General features: G+C 38.6%; 1 protein-coding gene across 1 annotated transcript in view; it reads right to left on the minus strand.

Annotated features, from left to right (window-relative positions):
- LOC117339593 (QRFP-like peptide receptor) overlaps nucleotides 1-25,141 on the minus strand; it is a 59,513-nt gene that overhangs the window by 2,135 nt on the left and 32,237 nt on the right. Inside the window, exons 2-3 of the mRNA XM_033901285.1 lie at nucleotides 13,618-14,063; nucleotides 115-219 (exon numbers count right to left, since the gene is read on the minus strand). Of these exons, the coding sequence (XP_033757176.1) occupies nucleotides 115-219; nucleotides 13,618-14,063 (551 nt within the window). The remainder of the gene's footprint in view (nucleotides 1-114; nucleotides 220-13,617; nucleotides 14,064-25,141) is intronic.

Below are 25,141 nucleotides of genomic sequence, written 5' to 3' on the forward strand. Positions count from 1 at the left end.
AACAAAATAAGTTTATCTTTATAATAAATAGACACCAGAGTTATGGAAGACTAATATAACGTGGGTCTGATAAAAGCTGGGTGTTTTCCCATTTTTTGTTTTCTGTCTACTTACCGGAGTATTTTGATTTGGTCTGTAGTTATCATATAAAACGGAGAATTGGAGTGGAAACCAACAAACAAAAAACACCACCATGATCAGAATCAACATAAACACCACCTAGAAATAAAAACAAAAAGGAATTCAATCTCTATTCTATAGCTGTATAATACTAAAAAGATAAATAAATCTGTATTCTTAAGCTGAAAAAGAGAAATAAATCTGTATTCTAAAGCTGTATAATACTAAAAAGAGAAATCAATCTGTATTCTATAGCTGTATCAACTAAAAAGAAATATAATCTGTATTCTTAAGAAACAAAGAAACACGTGTACACTATTTGACAATGCAGTATACACGTGTACACTATTTGACACTGATACATGTGTACACTAGATGAACTTGATACACGTGTAAACTAGTTCACTGATACACGTGTACACTAGATGACATTGATACACGTGTACACTAATTGACACTGATACACGTGTGCACTAATTGACACTGATACACGTGTGCACTAGATGACATTGATACACGTGTACACTAATTGACACTGATACACGTGTGCACTAATTGACACTGATACACGTGTGCACTAGATGACATTGATACACGTGTACACTAGATGATACTGATACACGTGTACACTAGATGATACTGATACACGTGTACACTAGTTGACATTGACACACGTGTAGACTAGATGACATTGATACACGTGTACACTATTTGACACTGATACATGTGTTCACTAGTTGACACTGATACACGTGTACACTAGTTGACATTGATACACGTGTACACTATTTGACACTGATACACGTGTACACTATTTGACTAAGATACACGTGTTCATTAGTTGACATTGATACACGTGTAGACTAGATGACATTGATACACGTGTATACTATTAACGTCGATACACGTGTACACTAGCTGACATTGGTACACGTGTAGACTATTTGACACTGATACACGTGTATACTATTTGACTCAGATACACGTGTTCTCTAGTTGACATTGATACACGTGTAGACTAGATGACATTGATACACGTGTATACTATTTGACGCCGATACACGTGTACACTAGATGACACTGATACATGTGTTCACTAGATGACATTGATAAACGTGTAGACTAGTTGACATTGATACACGTGTACACTAGATGATACTGAAACACGTCTACACTATTTGACATTGATACACGTGTCCACTAGATGACATTGATACACGTGTTCACTAGTTGGCACTGATACACGTGTACACTAGTTGACACTGATACAGGTGTACACTAGTTGACATTGATACACGTGTACACTAGTTGACATTGATACACGTGTACACTAGATGACACTGATACACGTGTTTACTAGTTGACACTGATACACGTATACACTAGTTGACATTGATACACGTGTTCACTATTTGACATTGATACACGTGTACACTAGATGACACTGATACACGTGTAGACTAGTTGACATTGATACACGTGTAGACTAGTTGACATTGATACACTTGTACACTAGATGATACTGAAACACGTGTACACTAGTTGACATTGATACACGTGTAGACTAGATGACATTGATACACGTGTATACTATTTGACGCCGATACACGTGTACACTAGTTGACATTGATACACGTGTACACTAGTTGACACTGATACACGTGTTCACTAGTTGACACTGGTACACGTGTACACTATTTGACACTGATACACGTGTACACTATTTGACTCAGATACACGTGTTCACTAGTTGACATTGATACACGTGTAGATCAGATGACATAGATACACGTGTATACTATTTGACTCCGATACACGTGTACACTAGTTGACACTGATACACGTGTAGACTAGTTGACACTGATACACGTGTACACTAGTTGACACTGATACACGTATACACTATTTGACACTGATACACGTGTACACTAGTTGACACTGATACATGTGTACACTAGTGATACTGATACATGTGTACACTAGTTGACATTGATACACGTGTTCACTAGTTGACATTGATACACGTGTACACTATTTGACACTGATACACGTGTACACTATTTGACACTGATACATGTGTTCACTAGTTGACATTGATACACGTGTACACTAGTTGACACTGATACACGTGTACACTAGATGACATTGATACACGTGTACACTAGTGACACTGATACACGTGTACACTAGATGATACTGATACACGTGTACACTAGTTGACACTGATACAGGTGTACACTAGTTGACATTGATACACGTGTACAATATTTGACATTGATACACGTGTACACTAGTTGACACTGATACACGTGTACACTAGATGATACTGATACACGTGTACACTAGTTGACACTGATACAGGTGTACACTAGTTGACATTGATACACGTGTACACTATTTGACATTGATACACGTGTACACTAGTTGATACTGATACACGTGTACACTATTTGACGCCGATACACATGAACACTATTTGACGCCGATACACGTGAACACTATTTGACGTCGATACACGTGTACACTAGTTGACACTGATGAAAACTTAAACAATGGAAAGAAAAACGAAATCAAAAATGATAATAGGACGTTAAACAAACCAAACCAATCAAAACGGATGAGTTTGCTGTCAGTAATGATCGGTTTTAAGTCTGATTAGTGGACTTTGACACGTTGTATAAGTCAGAAAGTTTGGTTGTTATAAAAAATAAATATTCTCTGACCCGACTTCTTTCTTATTTTAACCATTTTGTAAATTTGACGTTTGCTGTTGTGAATTAAGTACCACTCCTCTTTATTGGTAGTATTCTTAGTGACACGGCGATTTAACAAACGGAAGTAGTGATTAGTTCAACTCCGTAAAATCTCATCCTCTGACTTCATCAAATTAATTCATTTCCGGCTCGTGTTGCCCAAACCGGAAAAGCGGTAATGAGCATACACACATTCTGAGGACGGCCATAACCGTGGTTTATAGACCGAGACAAACAAGGACACCACAGTTGGTATAGAAGGACATCACAATTCAACTCAGGAATACGGCAAACATCAACCCCGATCACATGTACAACTCAGGAATACGGCAAACATCAACCCCGATCACTGTACAACACAGGAATATGGCAAATATCAACCCCGATCACCGTACAACACAGGAATATGGCAAATATCAACCCCGACCACCGTACAACACAGAAATAGGGCAAATATCAACCCCGATCACCGTACAACACAGGAATATGGCAAATATCAACCCCGATCACCGTACAACACAGGGAATATGGCAAATATCAACCCCGATCACAGTACAACACAGGAATATGGCAAATATCAACCCCGATCACCGTACAACACAGGAATATGGCAAATATCAACCCCGATCACCGTACAACACAGGAATATGGCAAATATCAACCCCGATCACTGTACAACACAGGAATATGGCAAATATCAACCCTGATCAGCGTACAAGACAGTAATATGGCAAATATAGACCCCGATCACCGTACAACACAGGAATACGGCAAATATCAACCCCGATCACAGTACAACAAAGAAATATGGCAAATATCAACCCCGATCACAGTACAACACAGGAATATGGCAAATATAGACCCCGATCACCGTACAACACAGGAATATGGCAAATATCAACCCCGATCACCGTACAACACAGGAATATGGCAAATATCAACCCCGATCAACGTACAACAAAGAAATACGGCAAATATCAACCCCGATCCCCGTACAACACAGGAATATAGCAAATATCAACCCCGATCACAATTCAACTCAGGAATATGGCAAATATCAACCCCGATCACTGCATGTACAGTATAGGAATATGGCAAATATCAACCCCGATCCCCGTACAACACAAGAATATGGCAAATATCAACTCCGATCACCGTACAACACAGGAATATGGCAAATATAGACCCCGGTCACCGTACAACACAGGAATAAGGCAAATATCAACCCCGATCACAGTACAACAAAGAAATACGGCAAATATCAACCCCGATCCCCGTACAACACAGGAATATGGCAAATATCAACCCCGATCACAGTACAACACAGGAATATGGCAAATATCAACCCCGATCACAGTACAACACAGAAATATGGCAAATATCAACCCCAATCACAATTCAACTCAGGAATATGGCAAATATCAACCCCGATCACTGTACAGTATAGGAATATGGCAAATATCAACCCCGATCACCGGACAACACAGAAATATGGCAAATATCAACCCCGTTCACAATTCAACTCAGGAATATGGCAAATATCAACCCCGATCACTGTACAACACAGAAATATGGCAAATATCAACCCCGATCACCGTACAACACAGAAATATGGCAAATATCAACCCTGATCAGCGTACAAGACAGGAATATGGCAAATATCCACACCGAAGATTTTACTCATGAAGAAATATAATTACAAATCTCACCTTAAAGCCTGAATTTTGTTTGAAATATTAACAATAATCAATATAAAAACATTAAACAGAACATATCATTTGAATTTCATTAATACAAATAACCGTTATTTATTTGCGAAGGTGCACGGACGGTGAAAAGAAGACAGCCTGTATGACATGGGCCGAGCTGACGAGGGTCTCTGAAAACCGTGACCACCTGAGCACTTTGTTCCCGAGCGAAACAAGATGCATAAGTCAAGTAAGTCATAAGGCTCAACAATCCCATAATGCAGTGCGAATTGTGATGATCTGATGTAAACAAAAATGGCCGAACGAAAACATGATTGTAAGAAAACAGTAATGGAGTCTGCGACAAAGTGAGAAGACGAATATGACACAGACCGTATCCGAAAATATCTTTGGGAGTAAAGATAGATTGTGTAAATGTCATTAAACTAGAAACGTTATACTGTTAGTACCTCAACCTGCTTCTGTAAGCTTTTATCTTTTATCAATAACGGCTCAGTGAATAAGAAAAAAAAAAAGAAAAAAAAAAAAAAAAAAAAAAGGAAAAAGGAAAAAGAAAACCCCCCAACAAAACAACAACAACAACAAACAAACAAACCAACAAATATAACATTTGATATTTTATAAGCCGTTGTTCAAACGCAAATAAAATAAGTATTTTCCTGTTGAAGCTGAACATTAGACTGTCTAATAAAGATGTTTAACGAAGGAATGGTCATCTGAAAGCAAAATGTATTTTGTGTGATATTTTAGTACGTGACTACCTTTAACGCTCAGTTTTGGAAATGGAACAGCAACAATGAAGTTCTAAGTTTAATGTGACCAGGTGGGGTGCCCTGCAGGGTGTCTCCGTCAGTATATTATGATGCGGCGGTGTTCCCTTCTGAGTGTCTCCTTAAGTATAATGTGACTAGGTGGGGTGTCCTGCTGGGTGTCTCCGTCAGTATAATGTGACTAGGTGGGGTGTCCTGCTGGGTGTCTCCGTCAGTATAATGTGACCAGATGGGGTGTCCTGCAGGATGTTTCCGGCAGTTTACTTCAGTATACTTATTGTTTGAGTCCTATATACAGCTACATGTAATATCACCATACACCATGACAAAGTCCGTAGAGTGTATCGGATGGCTTGTGTGGTACCAGGTTTTGTGTACTTCACATTATGGTGAAAATATATGTGGCTGTTAGATAATAAAATTATCTTTGTTCTTCATTGCTTAAGACACTAGTCGACCTTTCCGAGTCTCTCATTAAACGCCGATGTTGCCTGATCATCACGCCCACATAGTTTTATGTCAGAAATAAGTAGAACACCTTTTCCACATAATTCTGAAGTCTACTATTTTATAAAACGAAAATAAAAATGAAATAGAGAGAACCCTCTTTACTAGAAGTATAATTTATATTAGGTTTCAAAAGACTATAAACATCGACAGAAGCACAAATAATCTCCCGTACTGTTGTTTGTTGTTTAACAATAAGGTAATTGTTGTTTGTTGTTTAACAATAAGGTAATTGTTGTTTGTCGTTTCACAATAAGACAACTGTTGCTTGTCGTTTCACAATAAGACAACTGTTGCTTGTGAGCAATTGTTGATAGTAAGAACCTTATCATTAATCTTGTTTTATTATCATAATAATCCTGATTGCATATCTATTTATAGTTTGATATCAGGAAGGTAACTAAAATCAATGTATGACGTAGGAATTGTACCTGCTGTATCCCATTAAGTGATTCACAAAAGGCGACTAAAGATATCTCATCTTTATCTTCTCTCTACACGACTTTCTTTTTCTTATATCTCCCCCAATACTGCCTCACTTTTGGCATTTAATTGAGCGTTCGTCCCTGTAAGGAAGGCTCATAAACTCTATAATTGTAACCCCTTCGAACGTTCTCGATAGTCCTTGATAGTCCTTGATAGTCCTCGGTAGTCCTCAGTAGTCCTCGGTAGTCCTCGGTAGTCCTCGATAGACAGTCCTCGGTAGTCCTTGATCGATAGTCATCGACAGTGAGAACCAAGGCGACAAACATGAGTGATACCGCAGTCACCGAAACGTTCACATCGCAAACAGGTGAGGTCGTCCTTAAATGACCATATATCTGTCGATAGGACGTCAAACAGGTGAGGTCGTCCTTAAATGACCATATATCTGTCGATAGGACGTCAAACAGGTGGGGTCGTCCTTAAATGACCATATATCTGTCGATAGGACGTCAAACAGGTGGGGTCGTCCTTAAATGACCATATATCTGTCGATAGGACGTCAAACAGGTGGGGTCGTCCTTAAATGGCCATATATCTGTCGATAGGACGTCAAACAGGGAAAGCCAAACTGAAATGTTATATTATTGAGTAAGGAGTGACAGCTATCGATAATGACGAATTAACACGTGTTTAACTCTTGTACTAGTAGATTGTTCTAAAGGGGAAAATTAAAAATTACTATTCTATTTCCGTTCTTTATTTAAAGATCAGACTTGAAAACGTGAGTGTGGTTTCGTTGACACCTCATCTGATTAGGTGAACATGACTTTAATTCAATTTTAGCTCGATTGTCACTATCCTGTGGCGTATCAATTTTATCTGCTGCTCTAAAGGGGAAAATTAAAAATTACTATTCTATTTCCGTTCTTTATTTAAAGATCAGACTTGAAAACGTGAGTGTGGTTTCGTTGACACCTCATCTGATTAGGTGAACATGACTTTAATTCAATTTTAGCTCGATTGTCACTGTCCTGTGGCGTATCAATTTTATCTGCTGCTCCATTGTCAGATCAAAATAGTCGACTAAAATCTTATCTCTTCTCTTCTTTATAGTAGTTTTTTCTTTCCATTGTCTCCCTCGACACTGTCCCCCTCAACACTGTTCCCCTCGACACTGTCTCCCTCGACAATACCTCCCTCGACACTGTCTCCCTCGACACTGTCCTCCTCGACACTGTCCCCCTCGACACTGTCCCCCTCGACACTGTCCCCTCGACACTGTTTCCCTCGACACTGCCCCCTCGACACTATCCCCCTCGACACTGTCTCCCTCGACACTGTCCTCCTCGACACTGTCCCCCTCGACACTGTCCCCCTCGACACTGCCCCTTCGACACTGTCCCCCTCGACACTGTCTCCCTCGACAATACCTCCCTCGACACTGTCCCCCTCGACACTGTCCCCCTAAACACTGTCTCCCTCGACACTGTCTCCCTCGACAATGTCCCCCTCGACACTGTCTCCCTCGACACTGTCTCCCTCGACACTGTCCCCCTCGACACTGTCCCCCTCGACACTGTCTCCCTCGACACTGTCCCCCTCGACACTGTCCCCCTCAACACTGTCTCCCTCGACAATACCTCCCTCGACTCTGTCCCCCTCGACACTGTCCCCCTCGACAATGTCCCCCTCGACACTGTCTCCCTCGACACTGTCTCCCTCGACACTGTCCCCCTCGACACTGTCTCCCTCGACACTGTCCCCCTCGACACTGTCCCCCTCGACACTGTCTCCCTCGACACTGTCCCCCTCGACACTGTCCCCCTCGACACTGTCTCCCTCGACACTGTCTCCCTCGACCCTCGACACTGTCTCCCTCGACACTGTCTCCCTCGACACTGTCTCCCTCGACACTGTCCCCCTCGACACTGTCCCCCTCGACACTGTCTCCCTCGACACTGTCCCCCTCGACACTGTCCCCCTCGACACTGTCCCCCTCGACACTGCCCCCTCGACACTGTCCCCCTCGACACTGTCTCCCTCGACACTGTCCCCCTCGACACTGTCCCCCTCGACACTGTCTCCCTCGACACTGTCTCCCTCGACACTGTCCCCCTCGACACTGTCCCTCCTCGACACTGTCCCCCTCGACACTGTCCCCTCGACACTGTCCCCCTCGACACTGTCCCCCTCGACACTGTCCCCCTCGACACTGTCTCCCTCGACACTTTCTCCCTCGACACTGTCCCCCTCGACACTGTCCCCCCTCGACACTGTCCCCCTCGACACTGTCTCCCTCGACACTGTCCCCCTCGACACTGTCCCTCTCGACACTGTCTCCTTCGACTCTGTCCCCCTCCACACTGTCCCCCTCGACAATGCCCCCCCCCCTCGACACTGTCCCCCTCGACACTGTCTCCCTCGACACTGTCCCCCTCGACACTGTCTCCCTCGACACTGTCCCCCTCGACACTGTCTCCCTCGACACTGTCCCCCTCGACACTGTCTCCCTCGACAATGTCCCCCTCGACACTGTCCCCCTCGACACTGTCTCCCTCGACACTGTCTCCCTCGACACTGTCTCCCTCGACAATGTCTCCCTCAATACTGTCTTACTTGAACTTGAGCTGAGTATTCGCCTTTGAGAGGAAGGCTTTAGATTCTAGCCCTGGCCATTACATATCATTGTCTATGAAATGGTAAAATTGTAGTTGCTACTCCTGTTTAGTGATCTGTATTTTAGGAGCTGGACGATAGGTTCGCCCGTTGTCAGTATAATGTGACCTGGGATTTCCCTTGTCGATTTTATTGAGGGTGTTGCTGATAAAGCAAAAGATGCTTTCTTTCTGGAACGCTTAGTCTTTTTTTTTACTTGAACTTGGATGGATTTTTATTCAACTTTGCGTTCGTTAAATCCAAGAATAGAAAATAATGAACATAAAGCAGGATTATATTGTACTTATCGACACCACAAACAGATATAAGTATTATATTGTACTTATCGATACCTCAAACAGATATAAGTATTATATTGTACTTATCGATATCTCAAACAGATATAAGTATAATATTGTACTTATCGATACCTCAAACAGATATAAGTATAATATTGTACTTATCGATACCACAAACAGATATAAGTATAATATTGTACTTATCGATACCTCAAACAGATATAAGTATAATATTGTACTTATCGATACCTCAAACAGATATAAGTATTATATTGTACTTATCGATACCTCAAACAGATATAAGTATTATATTGTACTTATCGATACCTCAAACAGATATAAGTATAATATTGTACTTATCGATATCTCAAACAGATATAAGTATAATATTGTACTTATCGATACCTCAAACAGATATAAGTATAATATTGTACTTATCGATATCTCAAACAGATATAAGTATAATATTGTACTTATCGATATCTCAAACAGATATAAGTATTATATTGTACTTATCGATACCTCAAACAGATATAAGTATAATATTGTACTTATCGATCTTCAATCAGATATAGATCTTAATCTAAGACTACTCAAACAGTATTAGTATTATATGACGTCATCTCGTTCTAGCACGATTGATTAATTGACATACGCCACCAATCAAATTCGCCTCTACCGAATCTTTCGTGTGACAATACGTCCCAATGTACATTATATTCTCATTATCAATAAATACTAATACTCTTAGACACATACCATGACAATATTCCAACTGCCTTTAATACATCTACGATTGCTGTAAACATACCTCCAAACAATCCATACGTATATTCCTGTGTAGACAACAATACAATACTACTATATCCTGTGTAGACAATACAATACTATCTATATTCCCGTGTAGACAATACATCCAATGACAATACTATCTATATTCCTGTGTAGACAATACAATACTATCTATATTCCTGTGTAGACAATACAATACTATCTATATTCCTGTGTAGACAATACGTCCAATGACAATACTATCTATATTCCTGTGTAACAATACGTCCAATGACAATACTATTTATATTCCTGTGTAGACAATACGTCGTGTGACAATACTATCTATATTCCTGTGTAGACAATACAATACTATCTATACTCCTGTGTAACAATACGTCCAATGACAATACTATCTATATTCCTGTGTAGACAATACGTCCAATGACAATACTATCTATATTCCTGTAGACAATACGTCCAATACTATCTATATTCCTGTGTAGACAATACGTCCAATGACAATACTATCTATATTCCTGTGTAGACAATACGTCCAATGACAATACTATCTATACTCCTGTAGACAATACGTCCAATACTATCTATATTCCTGTGTAGACAATACGTCCAATGACAATACTATCTATATTCCTGTAGACAATACGTCCAATGACAATACTATCTATATTCCTGTAGACAATACGTCCAATACTATCTATATTCCTGTGTAGACACTACGTCCAATGACAATACTATCTATATTTCTGTGTAGACAATACGTCCAATACTATCTATATTCCTGTGTAGACAATACGTCCAATACTATCTATATTCCTGTGTAGACAATACGTCAAATGACAATACTATCTATATTCTTGTGTAGACAATACGTCGTGTGACAATACTATCTATATTCCTGTGTAGACAATACGTCCAATACTATCTATATTCCTGTGTAGACAATACGTCCAATGACAATACTATCTATATTCCTGTGTAGACAATACGTCGTGTGACAATACTATCTATATTCCTGTGAAGACAATACGTACAATACTATCTATATTCCTGTGTAGACAATACGTCCAATGACAATACTATCTATATTCCTGTTTGACAATACGTCGTGTGACAATAATATCTATATTCCTGTGAAGACAATACGTACAATACTATCTATATTCCTGTGTAGACAATACGTCCAATGACAATACTATCTATATTCCTGTGTAGACAATACGTCCAATACTATCTATATTTCTGTGTAGACAATACGTCGTGTGACAATACTATCTATATTCCTGTGTAGACAATACGTCGTGTGACAATACTATCTATATTCCTGTGTAGACAATACGTCCAATGCCAATACTATCTATATTCCTGTGTAGACAATACAATACTATCTATATTCCTGTAGACAATACGTCCAATACTATCTATATTCCTGTGTAGACACTACGTCCAATGACAATACTATCTATATTTCTGTGTAGACAATACGTCCAATACTATCTATATTCCTGTGTAGACAATACGTCCAATACTATCTATATTCCTGTGTAGACAATACGTCAAATGACAATACTATCTATATTCTTGTGTAGACAATACGTCGTGTGACAATACTATCTATATTCCTGTGTAGACAATACGTCCAATACTATCTATATTCCTGTGTAGACAATACGTCCAATGACAATACTATCTATATTCCTGTGTAGACAATACGTCGTGTGACAATACTATCTATATTCCTGTGAAGACAATACGTACAATACTATCTATATTCCTGTGTAGACAATACGTCCAATGACAATACTATCTATATTCCTGTTTGACAATACGTCGTGTGACAATAATATCTATATTCCTGTGAAGACAATACGTACAATACTATCTATATTCCTGTGTAGACAATACGTCCAATGACAATACTATCTATATTCCTGTGTAGACAATACGTCCAATACTATCTATATTTCTGTGTAGACAATACGTCGTGTGACAATACTATCTATATTCCTGTGTAGACAATACGTCGTGTGACAATACTATCTATATTCCTGTGTAGACAATACGTCCAATACTATCTATATTCCTGTGTAGACAATACGTCCAATGACAATACTATCTATATTCCTGTGTAGACAATACGTCGTGTGACAATACTATCTATATTCCTGTGTAGACAATACGTCCAATACTATCTATATTCCTGTGTAGACAATACGTCGTGTGACAATACTATCTATATTCCTGTGTAGACAATACGTCCAATGGCAATACTATCTATATTCCTGTGTAGACAATACGTCCAATACTCTCTATATTCCTGTGTAGACAATACGTCGTGTGGCAATACTATCTATACTCCTGTGTAGACAATACGTCCAATGACAATACTATCTATATTCCTGTGTGGGATATAAGTAGACACTCTCTTGGTGTTAACACAACTTCTACAATCGTAAATAATAAATAAAACCTAAAAATACTTCTGGAACCGTTTCAACAACCAGTCCGACGATGGACTATATAACTGTAGTACTGATGTAACCTCACCACACCTCCTCTGGGAAGGTAGAGCTTACAATATGTCTGTTGTCAAGCCAGATTTCCCTAAGGTCTTTAAACCTGTACCGACTCTAACCTTGTCTCTAGAAGAACAGGGACACGACCACTGTTATTATTGTACCACAATTTAATGTTCTCATCAGCTGAAATGCCTTAAAAAGCAGAGTAAAATTACACTTACTACAGCGGTTCTCGAACCTTCATAGGTCGGCATTGATGTTATCTATTATTAAACATATTTAAAGTTTTTGTTCCCATATTTCTTTCGATCAGTCATTAGGGATGGCTGTGGAATTATGTTCGATTGATTTAGGCCCCGCTGATTACCATAACCTGTATATATCGGTATCACGGTGTGTCACAGGGTCGCGATACATTCTACACTGACGTCAATGATCCCAAACTATCGAATGTGTACAGTTATGGCATTTATAGCGGGACTGGACTGGGTCGATCATCGGTGACTAGGTAGCTCAATCGGTAGAGCATCCGGTTAGTGTTCGGAGGTCCCGGGTTCGAACCCCGGTCTGGCCGCTACATTTTCTCCTCTCCTGTTACACATTTGTTAATATCCTCTGTTCGTTCTGGGAAGTGTTAGGACAATTTAAAGTATGACATCTATTCTTCCCGAAATTCCAACTCTTCGTTTCCTTTATCACCATGGTGACACCTATAAGGACCAGATATCTGTTTGAGTTCTATATTAAATACTGTAAGATTTCAACAGACTTTATTTACGATAACAGGTTAAAAACAACTAAACAATTCTACATTTAACAGAGAAAGGGTCACACAGATCCCTGTTGTAGCCGTCCCCGCTCACAAAGACCCGGAGAGGTCACCAAACGCTCTAATTCGACGAAGTTTATGACATGGGGAATTACCGCACGTCCTGCTGGTTCATAGCTTGGGTCGAAGAGAGCGAATCGCATCTCCCGCCACAGGAAAATCCACACAAGGGGAGGTAACTCTTCCGAGATTCCCAACAATACTATATGTTTTAAACACTCGTACACAGTGTACCTACCTTTCGTTTGACCTTGGTTTCCACCTTGACGTCACTGGACAGTCGTTCCCCTGGCACCTTGGCCTGCCACAAAGTTTTGATGATGCCGACATATGTACCAAGCATTATCAACATCGGAATGAAAAACAGCACGACGGTTATAACTGTCAAGTAGGCCACTCGACCTGGACGGTGGTCCATCCTCTGTCCAGTTTCAGGTGAAACTCTCTGGACAACAGTCCAATCTCCTTCACACCAAAGTTCTAAATGGTCACGCCATTGTCGTTTATGGACTGTTCTCACCACCAACATGGGAACGCCCATGGCAAGGGAAATTATCCATATCACAAGTATGCTGTGAAAAGCACGTCTCTCTATGATGTGGGCCTTCATGGCGAACACAATCCCGAAAAACCGATCACAGGCGATAAGGGTTAGTGACATGACGCTGGAAACAAGAGAGGCAACTGGAAAAAAAAGGGGAGAGAATTAGAAAGCATGTTCCAGCTAGGATCGTTACTACGTGATAGGGTCATCATGTTGGACTGAAAATAATAAAATACTATTTTATGCAATACTAACCGTAATTTACTATATCTTAATTAGTACCATCCACCATAACGTTTTCGATTCTCTTTAATCAAAGTGTTGTGTGTGACATGCTAGCAGTGTAACGATGTCGACAGTGAAGCATCTTAAAGGAACATGTCTTTACCACGTGGTCTTTTGTCTTGTAATTGTGTAAATCAGTTAAAAAAGAAAAAGAAAATTTTATTTCCGATAGTAATTATTTCACAAGGTTCTTTGATGATGTGTTCATGGTATTGGTTGCTCGATTATTTCATCACTACTGAATTCTGATGAACTTTGTTGATCTATCACAGATTATGTTTCAGTGAATACCATTAAAACAATGGTATCCTACGCCATTTCTAGATCCAAATCAGTAGCTCGTATGCCCACCCCTGGCATCAGTCGCTGATCTAACTCGCCGTAATATTGACCCCACAAAGGTGTTTATTGCCCTTTGCTCGATTTGGGACATATATGGACTGTATGATGGCCAATTAATAACTGGAACGTTGTTTTGAGTCAGAAAGTTACGACAAATCCCAACAACATAGGGCCTCGCATTGTCCTACTCCAACGTAAGGTTACGGTGATGGATAAGAAGAAGATCGTGTGGTCTCAAGATCTGATCCCGATATCTTACTGCTGTAAGATTACCGTCGATAACCACGAGAGGTGTGTTCACGCCTTGAGATATCCCTGCCCATACCATAACAGACCCTCCCCGAATCTGTCGCTTTCCGTTACGTCAGAATCTCTCACACCCCGACGTCGTTAGACACGTTGTCGTCCATCTGACCTGTAAAGCGAGACTCATCCGTGAACAACACGCGTCTCTAATGGGCCAAAATAAACCGATAAGGTGTATGTGCAAGCAACCACGGCATTCGACGTTGGCGTGGCCACAGCGTAAGTGGCAGACCAACATTGGGAATGTCGTGGCCTTAAATGAAACCCCCACAATCAATTCCTAACCGTTCTTGGACACAATGGTTGACCATGAATACCGATAACTTGACGTGCCGTCTTCGTCGCCGTCTGAAGTCGGTTACGGAGGTGCGAGAAGTATAACCCTATCTTGACGTCGCGACGTAATGCGAGGACGTCCGCCCATGTGACGGTCACCCAATCTCCCTGTGGCTCTGAGACGCCCAGTTAACGTGATATTCACGGTGTGGAATCACGTGGTCAGACGATACGAATTCAACATGGCGGCCGCTAGTGTAGAAAACATAAAATGAGGTAAGATATTGAAAATACTCATTACATAGGTTTTTGTATTGTAGCGAGCATATGTCATACTATAATCTCGACATATCCATACCTCATGTGTGCTGGGACAGTTTGTAGTTATCCGTAACATCGAAAGGATTCCACTGACGAATTCCATTCAAAATTTTGGTCAGAATGTTACGGAAAACTACGGACTGTTCCAAAACACATGAGGTATGGATATGTCTAGATTAGAGTAAAGAATATGCTCGCTACAATGAAAAGCCTATGTAATGACTATTTTCAGTGTCTTACCTCATTTTATGCTTTCTACACTGGTGGCCACCATTTTGAATTGGTATCTTCAGATCACGTGATTGCCCTCCGTGATATTGTTGTCTCATATACACAATATTACTGAGGTACATGACGTTGTGAATGTCCCTACCCCTATCAACTTCACACAATCGCGGCATTTCGCTGTAAGTTCGCTTCGAAAGGCATCTGTGCTGTTCAAATGTTCGGTTTGTAATGATTTACAAGCACATGTGGTGTAAGGGTACCCCGGAGACAGGTTTTCTTGAAAAAACTGCTGAAAGCATGCAGCGTCAAGCGGGGTCACGGTCGACTGAATTTGAACTGAAGAACATTTTCACAATGCACGGAGTTAGCTCAGTGGAAAAGTTAATAGAATTTAGACCACGAGTCTAAAAGTTTCTTTTTTCCCGATAGTATTATTACAAAGTCTAAATTTATCAAATCCAATTCGCCTTTTCTCTCTGTATATCATCTATTGTAATGTTCAAATGTATAGTATATTTCTGTCACCCTCGTCAGCCATATGTCTATAATTGTTCAGGTCGGTAGATATAAGTTATGAAGTAAACTGAATTGTAGCGCAATTCGGCATCACTAAGCAGTACAAAAGGAAGGTTTACTTTGTCGTGGTAAATGATAGATCAGAAACAAAAACATTTGTTCAAAGATATATATAGTGATACTTTTTGGGCTTTCAGACGCAAGCTGATCTGGAACTAAACAAAAGCTGATTGTACTAAAATTGCTCCACGTGTTCCCCCCCCTTCCTATACCGTAAATGGCTGTACGTCTCTATTGTGATGGCACAGCTTTACAAGTGCTGCAGGAACATATCAAAGTGCGTTGGTGACAAGCGTGTCTGCGACCCTGTCACCAATCGGTGTCTGACATGACGCTTTGTACTCATACGTCAACACTTCTGTTACAACTGTTATCAGACAATGCGCCTCTCGTTCTATATATAGCAACAGAAACGTAAATGGTATCCTATAATTGGTCAATTAACAAAATGCGTGGGAATAGTTTATGTATATTTATGTCAATAAGAGGTTAATGTAACTGCCATTCACACAGGGTACAAACAGTGCACTTGAGGAGAAGGACCGACGACTGTTGTCATCTTTATACCACGTGACAAAGACTTCAATATTTACTTGGCCAATAATATAAAATAACACATGCGCAATGAATTTGGTTTGGTGTGGTTTATTTTCTTTAACGTCCTATTAACAGCCGGGATAATTTAAGGAATATTTGCATGATTTATATTGACTATGAATACGGACAAATTTCCATTTTTCTGTTCACGCGTTGATTTATTTAGATAAATGAGTATCACTTCCGGTTGTGCCACCATTTTTACATGGGTCAATCGTTGAACTCTGAGATAGAAATCTGACAGACGAATGATTTTAAGGATTATCCCCAAGCCACCACACAGACCCGCCAGATTTGTCTACGTGTAATCAACATCAGCTATACCTGTTTTATAACGACATTGCCACCACTAATGACTTATTTAACAGAATCCAGGGAACGGCATTCTAAACATAGTACTTGTATACCATGTATGTGTGCTTTCGGCACTCCTTTGAGGTAGGTGTTTGGTAAAAGCCCATGTTTAATATAATAAGCTTTGTTGCTTTCCTTAGCTAGGTATACTTTACAGTTTGCTGCGGTTCACGTAAACTCTGCTTTATTGATTAAACATCCGCAGTTATCAACGACGAGAGTCTCAGCACAGTCGGTATTGGACATAAGCTGTATATAGACACATTAAAACAGTCGGTATTGGACATAAGTTGTATATAGACACATTAAAACAGTCGGTATTGGACATAAGTTGTATATAGACACATTAAAACAGTCGGTATTGGACATAAGCTGTATATAGACACATTAAAACAGTCGGTATTGGACATAAGGTGTATAGAGACACGTTAAAACAGTCGGTATTGGACATAAGTTGTATAGACACATTAAAACAGTCGGTATTGGACATAAGTTGTATATAGACACATTAAAACAGTCGGTATTGGACATAAGTTGTATAGAGACACATTAAAACAGTCGGTATTGGACATAAGCTGTATATAGACACATTAAAACAGTCGGTATTGGACATAAGTTGTATAGACACATTAAAACAGTCGGTATTGGACATAAGCTGTATAGAGACACGTTAAAACAGTCGGTATTGGACATAAGCTGTATAGACACATTAAAACAGTCGGTATTGGACATAAGTTGTATATAGACACGTTAAAACAGTCGGTATTGGACATAAGGTGTGTAGAGACACGTTAAAACAGTCGGTATTGGACATAAGCTGTATAGACACATTAAAACAGTCGGTATTGGACATAAGCTGTATATAGACACATTAAAACAGTCTGTATTGGACATAAGGTGTATAGAGACACATTAAAACAGTCGGTATTGGACATAAGCTGTATATAGACACATTAAAACAGTCTGTATTGGACATAAGGTGTATAGAGACACGTTAAAACAGTCGGTATTGGACATAAGTTGTATAGAGACACATTAAAACAGTCGGTATTGGACATAAGGTGTATAGAGACACGTTAAAACAGCCGGTATTGGACATAAGCTGTATAGACACATTAAAACAGTCGGTATTGGACATCAGTTGTATATAGACACATTAAAACAGACGGTATTGGACATAAGTTGTATATAGACACATTAAAACAGTTGGTATTGGACATAAGCTGTATAGAGACACATTAAAACAGTCGGTATTGGACATAAGTTGTATAGAGACACATTAAAACAGTTGGTATTGGACATAAGTTGTATATAGACACATTAAAACAGTCGGTATTGGACATAAGTTGTATATAGACACATTTAAACAGTCGGTATTGGACATAAGCTGTATAGAGACACATTAAAACAGTCGGTATTGGACATAAGTTGTATATAGACACATTAAAACAGTCGGTATTGGACATAAGCTGTATATAGACACATTAAAACAGTCGGTATTGGACATAAGGTGTATAGAGACACATTAAAACAGTCGGTATTGGACATAAGTTGTATAGAGACACATTAAAACAGTTGGTATTGGACATAAGCTGTATAGACACTTAAAACAGTCGGTATTGGACATAAGTTGTATATAGACACATTAAAACAGTCGGTATTGGACTTAAGTTGTATATAGACACATTAAAACAGTCGGTATTGGACATAAGCTGTATAGAGACACATTAAAACAGTCGGTATTGGACATAAGTTATATAGAGACACATTAAAACAGTCGGTATTGGACATAAGCTGTATAGAGACACATTAAAACAGTCGGTATTGGACATAAGTTGTATATAGACACATTAAAACAGTCGGTATTGGACATAAGCTGTATATAGACACATTAAAACAGTCGGTATTGGACATCAGCTGTATAGAGACACATTAAAACAGTCGGTATTGGACATAAGCTGTATAGAGACACATTAAAACAGTCGGTATTGGACATAAGCTGTATAGAGACACATTAAAACAGTCGGTATTGGACATAAGTTGTATATAGACACATTAAAACAGTCGGTATTGGACATAAGGTGTATAGAGACACGTTAAAACAGTCGGTATTGGACATAAGCTGTATATAGACACATTAAAACAGTCGGTATTGGACATAAGCTGTATAGAGACACATTAAAACAGTCGGTATTGGACATAAGCTGTATAGAGACACATTAAAACAGTCGGTATTGGACATAAGTTGTATATAGACACATTAAAACAGTCGGTATTGGACATAAGCTGTATATAGACACATTAAAACAGTCGGTATTGGACATACGCTGTATATAGACACATTAAAACAGTCGGTATTGGACATAAGGTGTATAGAGACACGTTAAAACAGTCGGTATTGGACATAAGCTGTATATAGACACATTAAAACAGTCGGTATTGGACATAAGGTGTATAGAGACACGTTTAAACAGTCGGTATTGGACATAAGCTGTATATAGACACATTAAAACAGTCGGTATTGGACATAAGTTGTATATAGACACATTAAAACAGTCGGTATTGGACATAAGCTGTATATAGACACATTAAAACAGTCGGTATTGGACATAAGTTGTATATAGACACAATAAAACAGTCGGTATTGGACATAAGCTGTATATAGATACATTAAAACAGTCGGTATTGGACATAAGCTGTATATAGACACATTAAAACAGTCGGTATTGGACATACGCTGTATATAGACACATTAAAACAGTCGGTATTGGACATAAGGTGTATAGAGACACATTAAAACAGTCGGTATTGGACATAAGCTGTATATAGACACGTTAAAACAGTCGGTATTGGACATAAGCTGTATATAGACACATTAAAACAGTCGGTATTGGACATAAGCTGTATAGAGACACATTAAAACAGTCGGTATTGGACATAAGTTGTATAGAGACACATTAAAACAGTTGGTATTGGACATAAGTTGTATATAGACACATTAAAACAGTCGGTATTGGACATAAGCTGTATATAGACACGTTAAAACAGTCGGTATTGGACATAAGCTGTATATAGACACATTAAAACAGTCGGTATTGGACATAAGCTGTATAGAGACACATTAAAACAGTCGGTATTGGACATAAGTTGTATAGAGACACATTAAAACAGTTGGTATTGGACATAAGTTGTATATAGACACATTAAAACAGTCGGTATTGGACATGAGTTGTATATAGACACATTAAAACAGTCGGTATTGGACATAAGCTGTATAGAGACACATTAAAACAGTCGGTATTGGACATAAGTTGTATAGAGACACATTAAAACAGTCGGTATTGGACATAAGCTGTATAGAGACACATTAAAACAGTCGGTATTGGACATAAGTTGTATATAGACACATTAAAACAGTCGGTATTGGACATAAGCTGTATATAGACACATTAAAACAGTCGGTATTGGACATCAGCTGTATATAGACACATTAAAACAGTCGGTATTGGACATCAGCTGTATAGACACATTAAAACAGTCGGTATTGGACATAAGCTGTAAAGAGACACATTAAAACAGTCGGTATTGGACATAAGCTGTATAGAGACACATTAAAACAGTCGGTATTGGACATAAGCTGTATAGAGACACATTAAAACAGTCGGTATTGGACATAAGTTGTATATAGACACATTAAAACAGTCGGTATTGAACATAAGTTGTATATAGACACATTAAAACAGTCGGTATTGGACATAAGGTGTATAGAGACACATTAAAACAGTCGGTATTGGACATAAGCTGTATAGACACATTAAAACAGTCGGTATTGGACATAAGCTGTATATAGACACGTTAAAACAGTCGGTATTGGACATAAGTTGTATAGACACATTAAAACAGTCGGTATTGGACATAAGCTGTATATAGACACATTAAAACAGTCGGTATTGGACATAAGCTGTATAGACACATTAAAACAGTCGGTATTGGACATAAGCTGTATAGACACATTAAAACAGTCGGTATTGGACATAAGCTGTATAGAGACACGTTAAAACAGTCGGTATTGGACATAAGCTGTATATAGACACATTAAAACAGTCGGTATTGGACATAAGCTGTATATAGACACATTAAAACAGTCGGTATTGGACATACGCTGTATATAGACACATTAAAACAGTCGGTATTGGACATAAGGTGTATAGAGACACGTTAAAACAGTCGGTATTGGACATAAGCTGTATATAGACACATTAAAACAGTCGGTATTGGACATAAGCTGTATATAGACACATTAAAACAGTCTGTATTGGACATAAGGTGTATAGAGACACATTAAAACAGTCGGTATTGGACATAAGGTGTATAGAGACACGTTAAAACAGTCGGTATTGGACATAAGTTGTATAGAGACACATTAAAACAGTCGGTATTGGACATAAGGTGTATAGAGACACGTTAAAACAGTCGGTATTGGACATAAGCTGTATAGACACATTAAAACAGTCGGTATTGGACATCAGTTGTATATAGACACATTAAAACAGACGGTATTGGACATAAGTTGTATATAGACACATTAAAACAGTTGGTATTGGACATAAGCTGTATAGAGACACATTAAAACAGTCGGTATTGGACATAAGTTGTATAGAGACACATTAAAACAGTTGGTATTGGACATAAGTTGTATATAGACACATTAAAACAGTCGGTATTGGACATAAGTTGTATATAGACACATTTAAACAGTCGGTATTGGACATAAGCTGTATAGAGACACATTAAAACAGTCGGTATTGGACATAAGTTGTATATAGACACATTAAAACAGTCGGTATTGGACATAAGCTGTATATAGACACATTAAAACAGTCGGTATTGGACATAAGGTGTATAGAGACACATTAAAACAGTCGGTATTGGACATAAGTTGTATAGAGACACATTAAAACAGTTGGTATTGGACATAAGCTGTATAGACACTTAAAACAGTCGGTATTGGACATAAGTTGTATATTGACACATTAAAACAGTCGGTATTGGACTTAAGTTGTATATAGACATATTAAAACAGTCGGTATTGGACATAAGCTGTATAGAGACACATTAAAACAGTCGGTATTGGACATAAGTTATATAGAGACACATTAAAACAGTCGGTATTGGACATAAGCTGTATAGAGACACATTAAAACAGTCGGTATTGGACATAAGTTGTATATAGACACATTAAAACAGTCGGTATTGGACATAAGCTGTATATAGACACATTAAAACAGTCGGTATTGGACATCAGCTGTATAGAGACACATTAAAACAGTCGGTATTGGACATAAGCTGTATAGAGACACATTAAAACAGTCGGTATTGGACATAAGCTGTATAGAGACACATTAAAACAGTCGGTATTGGACATAAGTTGTATATAGACACATTAAAACAGTCGGTATTGGACATAAGGTGTATAGAGACACGTTAAAACAGTCGGTATTGGACATAAGCTGTATATAGACACATTAAAACAGTCGGTATTGGACATAAGCTGTATAGAGACACATTAAAACAGTCGGTATTGGACATAAGCTGTATAGAGACACATTAAAACAGTCGGTATTGGACATAAGCTGTATAGAGACACATTAAAACAGTCGGTATTGGACATAAGTTGTATATAGACACATTAAAACAGTCGGTATTGGACATAAGGTGTATAGAGACACGTTAAAACAGTCGGTATTGGACATAAGCTGTATATAGACACATTAAAACAGTCGGTATTGGACATAAGCTGTATAGAGACACATTAAAACAGTCGGTATTGGACATAAGCTGTTTAGAGACACATTAAAACAGTCGGTATTGGACATAAGTTGTATATAGACACATTAAAACAGTCGGTATTGGACATAAGCTGTATATAGACACATTAAAACAGTCGGTATTGGACATACGCTGTATATAGACACATTAAAACAGTCGGTATTGGACATAAGGTGTATAGAGACACGTTAAAACAGTCGGTATTGGACATAAGCTGTATATAGACACATTAAAACAGTCGGTATTGGACATAAGGTGTATAGAGACACGTTTAAACAGTCGGTATTGGACATAAGCTGTATATAGACACATTAAAACAGTCGGTATTGGACATAAGTTGTATATAGACACATTAAAACAGTCGGTATTGGACATAAGCTGTATATAGACACATTAAAACAGTCGGTATTGGACATAAGTTGTATATAGACACAATAAAACAGTCGGTATTGGACATAAGCTGTATATAGATACATTAAAACAGTCGGTATTGGACATAAGCTGTATATAGACACATTAAAACAGTCGGTATTGGACATACGCTGTATATAGACACATTAAAACAGTCGGTATTGGACATAAGGTGTATAGAGACACGTTAAAACAGTCGGTATTGGACATAAGCTGTATATAGACACATTAAAACAGTCGGTATTGGACATAAGTTGTATAGAGACACATTAAAACAGTCGGTATTGGACATAAGCTGTATACAGACACATTAAAACAGTCGGTATTGGACATAAGTTGTATAGAGACACATTAAAACAGTCGGTATTGGACATAAGCTGTATATAGACACGTTAAAACAGTCGGTATTGGACATAAGCTGTATATAGACACATTAAAACAGTCGGTATTGGACATAAGCTGTATAGAGACACATTAAAACAGTCGGTATTGGACATAAGTTGTATAGAGACACATTAAAACAGTCGGTATTGGACATAAGCTGTATATAGACACGTTAAAACAGTCGGTATTGGACATAAGCTGTATATAGACACATTAAAACAGTCGGTATTGGACATAAGCTGTATAGAGACACATTAAAACAGTCGGTATTGGACATAAGTTGTATAGAGACACATTAAAACAGTTGGTATTGGACATAAGTTGTATATAGACACACTATAACAGTCGGTATTGGACATAAGCTGTATATAGACACGTTAAAACAGTCGGTATTGGACATAAGCTGTATATAGACACATTAAAACAGTCGGTATTGGACATAAGCTGTATAGACACACATTAAAACAGTCGGTATTGGACATAAGTTGTATAGAGACACATTAAAACAGTTGGTATTGGACATAAGTTGTATATAGACACATTAAAACAGTCGGTATTGGACATGAGTTGTATATAGACACATTAAAACAGTCGGTATTGGACATAAGCTGTATAGAGACACATTAAAACAGTCGGTATTGGACATAAGTTGTATAGAGACACATTAAAACAGTCGGTATTGGACATAAGCTGTATAGAGACACATTAAAACAGTCGGTATTGGACATAAGTTGTATATAGACACATTAAAACAGTCGGTATTGGACATAAGCTGTATATAGACACATTAAAACAGTCGGTATTGGACATCAGCTGTATATAGACACATTAAAACAGTCGGTATTGGACATCAGCTGTATAGACACATTAAAACAGTCGGTATTGGACATAAGCTGTAAAGAGACACATTAAAACAGTCGGTATTGGACATAAGCTGTATAGAGACACATTAAAACAGTCGGTATTGGACATAAGCTGTATAGAGACACATTAAAACAGTCGGTATTGGACATAAGTTGTATATAGACACATTAAAACAGTCGGTATTGAACATAAGTTGTATATAGACACATTAAAACAGTCGGTATTGGACATAAGCTGTATAGAGACACATTAAAACAGTCGGTATTGGACATAAGCTGTATAGACACATTAAAACAGTCGGTATTGGACATAAGGTGTATAGAGACACATTAAAACAGTCGGTATTGGACATAAGCTGTATAGACACATTAAAACAGTCGGTATTGGACATAAGCTGTATAGACACATTAAAACAGTCGGTATTGGACATAAGCTGTATAGAGAC

The sequence above is a fragment of the Pecten maximus genome, chromosome 1, assembly GCF_902652985.1.
Source record: "Pecten maximus chromosome 1, xPecMax1.1, whole genome shotgun sequence".
NCBI classification, from domain to species: Eukaryota; Metazoa; Mollusca; class Bivalvia; order Pectinida; family Pectinidae; genus Pecten; species Pecten maximus.